Source organism: Eurytemora carolleeae, unplaced genomic scaffold (assembly GCF_000591075.1).
Source record: "Eurytemora carolleeae unplaced genomic scaffold, Eaff_2.0 scaffold929, whole genome shotgun sequence".
Classification (NCBI taxonomy): Eukaryota; Metazoa; Arthropoda; class Copepoda; order Calanoida; family Temoridae; genus Eurytemora; species Eurytemora carolleeae.
Genome location: NW_019396818.1, coordinates 98,392 through 107,313, shown reverse-complemented (window position 1 = coordinate 107,313; position 8,922 = coordinate 98,392). Strand labels below are relative to the sequence as shown.

The 8,922-nt window shown below is 29.9% G+C and overlaps 1 protein-coding gene across 1 annotated transcript in view; it reads left to right on the top strand.

Annotated features, from left to right (window-relative positions):
* LOC111709016 (uncharacterized) overlaps positions 1–8,922 on the top strand; it is a gene marked incomplete in the record, with an annotated part of 23,777 nt that overhangs the window by 12,311 nt on the left and 2,544 nt on the right. Inside the window, 12 exon segments of the mRNA XM_023482581.1 lie at positions 657–735; positions 1,333–1,425; positions 2,088–2,149; positions 2,477–2,545; positions 3,695–3,738; positions 4,108–4,195; positions 4,527–4,587; positions 5,391–5,464; positions 6,036–6,074; positions 6,559–6,612; positions 7,256–7,328; positions 8,125–8,175. Of these exon segments, the coding sequence (XP_023338349.1) occupies positions 657–735; positions 1,333–1,425; positions 2,088–2,149; positions 2,477–2,545; positions 3,695–3,738; positions 4,108–4,195; positions 4,527–4,587; positions 5,391–5,464; positions 6,036–6,074; positions 6,559–6,612; positions 7,256–7,328; positions 8,125–8,175 (787 nt within the window).

Genomic DNA, 8,922 nt, shown 5'->3' with positions numbered 1-8,922 from the left:
ATACAATAAACTAATCCATTGTCGTTTGACCCTGTGTCGTTTGACCCTGTGTCGTTTGACCCTGGGTCGTTTGACCCTTTGTCGGTGAATCGGTAAAATTTATCTAAAAAAGGAAAGTTTAAAAAAAGTTTTTTTCGAAAATTTCTCGGGAATATTTTGAGAACCCTGGATCTATTTGGTTTCATGGAAATTCTCAAGAAACCATGACAAATTTCAGAGATTTTTTGGGACCAGACTTTGAGAAAATATTTTAATAACCTTAAAGTTGTTCCAAAATGTTTCTTTGTAATTAAACTTTTAAAAGTCATTTTTATAAAATGTACAAGAATTTGTAGAACGGTTCTTAAGAATGATTCATAAAATTGTTTTCTGGGATTCTGGGATTCTTTTTTGGCTATAAGTGAGTCACAATATTGTTGAATAAATTACGCAAAAGAAAGCGCCCATATTTTTTAAAACTTTGTTTAATATTGTCATATAACACGATCGATTTTTCCCAATTAGAAAATTGAACTGAAAGTTAAACAAATAAAGAATAAGAATGAAATAAAATCCATTTATAAATTGAAACTTTCATTTTTTTACAATTAAAATATATTTTAACAATTAAAATATATTTTTACAATTAAAATATATTTTTACAATATATTGTTCAGTTGACGAGGAAACAACTTGTGCTGGTCCGAACCTACCGATTTGGTTGGCAGATCATTTTTCAGTTTATTTAAATCAAAGGTTTAATCATTTTTTAGTTTATTTAAATCAAAGGTTTAATCATTTTTCTATTTATGTAAATCAAAGGTTGATCATTTTTCAGTTTATGTAAATGAAAGGTTTAATCATTTTTCAGTTTATGTAGATCAAAGGTTTAATCATTTTTCAATTTATGTAAATCAAAGGTTTAATCATTTTTCAATTTCTGTAAATCAAAGGTTGATCATTTTTCAGTTTATGCAAATCAGAGGTTTAATCATTTTTCAGTTTATGTAAATCAAAGGTTTAATCATTTTTCAGTTTATGTAAATCAAAGGTTTAATCATTTTTCAGTTTATGTAAATCAAAGGTTTGATCATTTTTCAGTTTATGTAAATCAAAGGTTTAATCATTTTTCAGTTTATATTTTAATCAAAGGTTTGATCATGATTTTTAGTTTATATAGATCATAGGTTTGATCATCATTTTTCAGTTATGTAAATCTATAGTTTGATTTGAAAACAAGAAATGCACCAATCTTACGTTTTAAAATTTTTTTGTACAAACACATTCTAATGCCTTTATTTTTGGTTGAGGGTGCAATTTCAACTTTTTTGGTAATTTAATTTTTAATTTTAGAATTCTGACTTGTGGAGGACGGTCCTCCGATGATAAATCTCTGTGCTGGATTTGGAATCTGGACGGAGACAACCGCTGGGAAAGAGGACCAGAGTTAGTATTTTGCGTATTTTTTTATAATAAATCAGAGCTGAAAACTTTTGAATTGGATACCCTTAATCCTAATTGCGAATTCACTGACTGTTTACACTTTTGATTTTCTTTTTTATCCTCTCTTTTGAAAATCCCTGCTAAATTTCAACCAATGAGATTTCTCTTATTGATTGGTTAGATTTTACAAACTTTCCAGGATACAAACTAAAGATTAAATCAATCTTAAGATTAATAACAAGATGAGATCAAGTATTGACCTTGATATCCACAATTCTAAAGTTTTCAGCTCAGACCACATAAATATTTTGCTGAAAACCACAATTTGCTTGTTAATTTCGTAGATTTGATTTCCATATTTCTGTTCATTATAAATTAAGGGAAATTAATAAATCGTTGTGAATAATTTATGCATACTTAATTTAAGATTTTAGTTGAAAGAAATCAGCAAACGACGAGTTATCGGGTTATTGTACCCTGGACCTGACCTAGCAATTTAAATTAAAAATTGTATGCGAAATAAAAAGTAAAAGGTTTGATTCTTAAAAGTGAAACATTTCATGGGATAGTTTCAATGTAGGGAATTGGATAAAAAAACTAGACAGTAAAGGATGGAGGGAGGGGGGCAAACTCCAGACTTTAAAATATATAGAAACAATTTCTAGAACGAATGTTGGTCGAAGTTACTCCGAAGCTGTAGTTGTAAATCAAAAAGTCTGGGTGTCAGGTAAACTGAATTGAATATAATGGCTTAACCCAACCATCTACAACTATTGCAGATAATAACATGGCGTCTTGGGATTAGTTTGCGGCATTCTTGCGCGAACCTAATTAAAACACTGTTAATATATCATAATTTAGAAATATATTCTAATTCTAATATAGGAAATAAATCTACAAAAATATTAATGATAAGAGTTAAAATAATTATAAAATTTATGATAAAATAATAATATTATTAATTACGAAAATCATACATATTATAAGTGCGCATAATATTATTTCTATAGACTTACGTTGAACTATTTTGAGAATTACTGTAAATTTACTGCAGGTGGGTGGAATGGTAAACTCAAGCAGGAATCAACTGAAGTATTGGACTTGTCTTCAGGTCATGATAAAAGTAAGATCTATCGCTAACAATAAACATAGTGAAGGGAGTGTTTGCGAAAAATGAAAGGGGGTATAGGCTTACGTCGAAAAATAATCGCTTTTAATCGCTACTATTCTTACTTCTATCTGTTTCGTCTATGAGGAAAAAATTGTTAAAAACGACTTATACTGAAGAACGTAGCGTCCATACAAATTCAGAAAGTTGCAATATTCAACCTGGATCGTAAAAAATCAATTTAATTTCAAACAAATCATTCAGATATTACAACCTAAAGTCATCAATTATTTTTCGACGCATTCTTATAGAGTTAATATTTTATAATATTCTTCCTTTTAAGAGGAAAATTACCATAGATAAAATAACAACTTATTTTTATCAAACTTCGAATTTAAAGGTACTTTGAGCTTAATTTCAACCCTTCATGCAGAGATGACAATGTCCGATTTACAACGGTACCCTTAAAACCTGCAGGTTCTTATAAAAAATGTAAACTGACGTCGTTTTACTGTTTCAAAAAGTGTTTAATTGTGAAAATTTCTCTAGAAACCCAAAATAAAAAAAAATCATTTTCTAAAAACGAAAACATGGATATCTAATTCATACTTAATCAGACAAAGATTTTAAGAGTACCATTGTAAATCGTGCATTGTCATTTCCCTCCATGGAGGGTCAATTGAAATTACGCTTACAGTCCCTTTAAATGCAATATTTTAATTATGTTGTATGAAGTTAACAGTCAATTTAAAACTTCAATAAAAACTGGTAAAATTTCTTAGAAAGAGAATATTATAAGTGTAACTGATTCTGTCGGTCAAAATTTTTAATTCTGAACGGACAAAACTGTAATACAAAGTTTATATCAAAAGTCTATTCTATCAGAGGCCGAATTAAAAGAATTTGAGATGTGTCTCAAATTTGAGATGCGGCTCAAACATAGTCGGTTCCGCTTGAAATTAAATTCTCGTGTTTCAAGATTTGAGCCGGCAATCGATTGGAACCGGTTTTTGGTGGTTCAGCGACGAGGTTTAAATTCGGCCTCAGGTTAAGTAGAAAATAGAGTTTGAAACTTTTTTTTCTCTCCATTGGATAAAAATGTTATATTTAATATTTTTAAATAGTTTCCTCTACGTCGATAAACATTAATTTTTCTATTAAAAGGTTCCTGGAAATATTCTCATGATATGTCTTGGGAAAGATATCAGGTTATTGTTTATTTTTAAATGTACATCTTTCGTAAATTATTTTTTGTGTGTCAATTTGAAAAATGTAAAGTTTCCTTGCCCCTCTAATATATTTCTGTACAAGACTTGCCGATATAAATCAATTACTGTGTAGTAAAAGTAATTTTAGGAACAAATTACTCATGCACCGCCTCTTTTACTAATCTTTCATTTAATACTTCAACAAATGACTTTCTCTGATCAAATATTACATTTAGAGTTACCCAAAAATAATGTAAATTAAATGACGACTTTTAACTCTTTAGAAAGTAATAAGTTAATAAGTCGTCTAAAGTCTTTGTGGATAACGAGTAATATAAAGAAACTCTTTATAATAATTTTAAATTAAAGCACTGTGCTATTGTTCTGAATAATGGCCGCATGGTGCTGACTGGGGGACAAGATAGCGCCGGGAAAACAGGCGAGGCATTAAACACAGGTAAACTTGCAGTACAGTACAGCTTGCACACTGTACAGTACGTACACTCTAGATTTGTCGGAAATTTAAGAGAGTATTATTGAACGAAACTCCCGGGTTTCCTTTTTTTGGGGTCTATTCATTTGTATAACTCCAAAAAACAAAAAGAGAATGTATTAATGTGAAGAAACCACATGAAATAATATTTCTTAACAAAAATATTGGTATTTACAAAAGTGTCTCACCCCATTCATGAAATCGTGTTTCCGATACTGGGTTTCATTACGATAATCTATCTTAAGTTTCAGACTCTATCATCTCATTTTCCCAGAATATAATGTTATTGTTTCAGTTGAGGTTTATGATATGGAACGGGGTTTACAGGAATTACTACCAAACCTTCTTCAAGCAAGGTCTTAATTTCTATTTTTATAATTCGTTCTCTATAATTTGATATTTTGTGCAACAAAACTGAGAATTGTGATCAGAGCTGAGATTTTAAACAATAAAGAACCAAGAAAAATCTTGATTAGGTGTTTGTTCATACACAAGCTTATTGCCTGATCTAAAATGTAGGCTTAAGCTAGGCTCAGTTTTAGTAAAACCAGATCTGATTTGACTTTTTATGATTCTGGATGACTTGGGCTTAACAAATTTTCGTAAAAACTATTATGTCTGTATTCATATACAGTCCTCTTCTAAATAACCCGGAATAGTTGATTTATGACTACAAAGTCGTCTTTGAAATTAAAAATAGTTTGCGGCATTCAACAAAGGTAACCTAATTTTAGCAATATTTTTATATGAAACAATAATCACGGAATAGCCCTAGTCCCGCCATTTTCAAAATGTTGTTTGCTATTTTTTTGCTTTCATAATTACCGGAGATATTAATATATGAATGATTTTTATATTTGACATTTGTACATTTGTACTTCCAACGTTGGTTATCTATGGGCCATGTAAAATAAGCACACTATTAAGTTCAAATTTGTTGTTAATTTAAAAAACCAAAATATTGAAAAATTTTCTGCCCAACCAATAAGAAACTCTAAGCTTTGGTTTAAATCAACAAAGCATGAGCTAAAAGTTTAAAATTAATTTAAAATTCCCGGCTGAGGAACTTTAAAAGAATTTAGACAAAATTAATCCGTGGCAGATTTTTTTTCAAAAATGATTGAACCCCCGCATTTTATTTCGCATTTATTTTATCAAGGTGGACCCATGCTTGTACTTTGCTATCTGTAGATGGAAGGGAGGCTCTTCTAGTTGCTGGCGGTCGCATCTCAGGCACAGAATAACTGTGAACACAGATGGGGATATTTATACGGTGATAACCAGAAAACTCTGTAATAGGAAGACGATTTGAAGACTCAAATTATGACTTGCAATAATCCAATGAGCTTGGGACACAGCAATTGCACAGTGAAAGCAGACTCATTTCACTTAATTAGTGATTTAACAAGTGTCTTTAAAACTTTTTGCTTTATAAAAACCGTAAAAAAACACATTAGTCTTACTATATCAGAGTTTTCTGGTTATTGCCATATTTCTGAGAAATATGTTGCATGGATGGCGTTTTGTTTTAAAGGGTTGCTTGTCTTTTTCAAAGTAATCTTTTGTATTTTGAAGAGTGAGTCCGATTTATCTACAGCTTTGTGAGGAAATTCGTGAATTTTAGTTTAATAGAATTACAACATGAGTTTTGTGTTTAACTGAAAATAATTTAGCGCGAAGATGTGCTGTATGTTGAAACCTGAATAGATTTTTATAATGCTATTATTGAGCTGTGTTCGGAAAATATGATGGGACACCTGGCGACACTATTTTGTAACTTTTATGAACTACTCTGCGCTTACAGGAGATCCAGGCCAAGAGCTAGATTCAGTAGAACTGCTTGGTAATAATTTCTTGAAAATAAATTTTGCATAAATATGAAAATAGATTTATCAAAACAAAATACTATTTTTACCAAACTTAATAAATCAATTAATAATGATAACAATAAATAGCTTAAATCAAATGAATAATCAAAACAATAAAATCAATGAGATATGAAATTTGATAAGAACTGTAAAAGACGATTGTTTTCCCCCGATCTACAGGGTTACCCGCAAAGAACGAGATTTCAGAGACTATTGTACGGAATTTATAATATCTGTTTCCTTATATTCATAACTCCTTGCAACTAAAAACAGGTTTCACTCATTGAAAAATCATTAAATAAGCCCTTTAAAGACTATATTGCAGGCAGAAGATTTAATTGAACATAGAAATCGTCATAATTTAAGGGAGTTTCAGATTGTAACCCTGTATGTTACCTTTCTTCTATAATAACATGGTTAAAAAAATAATTAGGTTTAAGTTTAACTAAGTTTTTCTAGTAATCGGTGAGAAAACATGGAAATATGTGGCTCCTTTACCTCAACCAAGATTAGGTAAAAACATGACAGTTGGTGAATAGTTTAAAATGTCTTCTTCCATAGTATGTGAAGTTATTTGTTGCCAAAGAGAATTATAATAAGTATTTCATGGCATCCATATTAAAGTAAAATTGATTTCTAATTAAAATATATTTGAGTAAAGTTTTTTCAAGCTAAATAAACTGCAAAAAGTCTTAAAGTTCTAATACGGCATATGGAAGAAGACATTTAAAAGCTCAAATACACTTGTTTAAAAGGTTAGCCTTTATGGTGTGCATTGACAATGTAACAAAAACAACCAAACCAAACATCGTTTAAAAAAATCATTAAAAACCCCTCCAAAAAAGAGAAATAAAAAAGACCACTTTTTACAAACTAACGATTTTTGGAACAAACTTTTGAAAAAAATATCGTTTTTAAATAAACTAACAATTTTACTGAACGATTAAAAAAACTAATAAAATAGATAGAAGATATACATTGGGAGCCTCTTAAAAGTAAAAAAAAACTTTGAATGTTTAAAAACGGACCAAAAAATCGTTTCCCCGGTTGAGCCATGAATGGTGATGTATAATATTTTACGATTATGGTACGCGCCACGAATTTCTTTTAAATATTGCCAAATAAATATGTTAGTAAAAATTTCTATTTTGTTAAGCTCCTCAAGCTGTGACTCTGGACAATAGAATACTGCTGAGCGGAGGAAGTTATGAATGTGGAGTTGGACGAAGGTAGATTTTTTATTTAAAGGGACTGTAAGTGTAATTTCATGTGACCTTCCATATAAAGATTGCATTGCTTGATTTACAATGGTACCCTCAAAAGCTGTGTCAAGCTGAAGTAAAAAGGTTTAAATTAATCTACAGTGATAACCAATCAACTCTGGAATAGAAAGACGATTTTTAGACTCAATTTATGACTTGAAATAGTTCAATATGCATTGGAAACAGTAATTGTGCAGTCTAAACAGACATATTTCACTTAATTTGAGATTTAATAAGTGGCTAGAAAAAACTTTATGCGTTTTAGCAACATTAAATACACTTGAATTGAGTATTGCTATAAAGTCGTCTTCCTATTTCAGAGTTATAGTTTAAATAGCTTCTCCTATTCATAAAATCTTGTTCTTAGTGAATTTAAAATTGAATTAAATGGGCTAATGCAAGAATTTTCCGTAATCATACCATTTCTGTAATTGATATTAGGTTCATGCTTCAATATATTTGCCAGATTTTAATTAAATATATTTGTATATCCACCAAACAGATGTTATCATTTGCAGGACAAAATGCTTTTAAGCGTGATCTTAATTTTTAATTTAATTCCACACTTTTGACAGGACTAACTAGTGACTAGTGAATAATCATGGTTAAAAAAAAACAACATAATTTCCCATATTGTAACAAAAGGAATTTGCTTATATAGATATTATTACTCTTCAATGTTTTACTAATGTTTGTACCATCGAAATTTTTTTGCGAGATTAGTCTCTTTAAAAATATAATTGTATCATGAATTTTTTTTTAGGAAAGATGAATATCCTGGTTCTATTCTAGAGTTCGATATTAGAAAAGATAGGTAATTAAAGGGGCTGGACTTGTAATTTGAATTTAACCTAAACTACAAGTGCAGGCATATATGGAAATAATATGGAAGATATCGTCATTTTTCTAGCTTAAAGCATGGTTATTTTAGACATTCTCCTCCTACTAACCACAATTAAATAATCATTTTTTAATGAGATAATTTTGAATATCTCCTGCATTCCTGATTAGCCGTATAGCGTTTAAGGATACTATGGTGAATCGGACATCCCAGTCTATACCTGGAAACTATTGAAATTACGCCTGCAGTCCTTTTAATCATGCAGATTAGAGAGATTAAAAAAATAAGTTTGAGGAAATCATATTATTATTTGATTTCTTATCAATATGAATAATTAAGAAGGATTTCAAATTTTCTGCTCTTTACTAAGATAATGCCAAATTTTATCTTTATTAATTATTTTTTAATTGCGCATTTTTAGTTATTCTACTTTTCTTTCTTTGGTTCTCTGATATCAATTTAAACCCACATTTTATTCAAAAATTAGTTATTTGGAGATTGTTTATGCTGTCGTAGGAGTCGTAGGTAGTGTTGTAAATTAGTGTGGTTATTTGGAGATTGTTTATGCTGTCGTAGGAGTCGTAGGTAGTGTTGTAAATTAGTGTGGTTATTTGGAGATTGTTTATGCTGTCGTAGGAGTCGTAGGTAGTGTTGTAAATTAGTGTGGTTATTTGGAGATTGTTTATGCTGTCGTAGGAGTCGTAGGTAGTGTTGTAAATT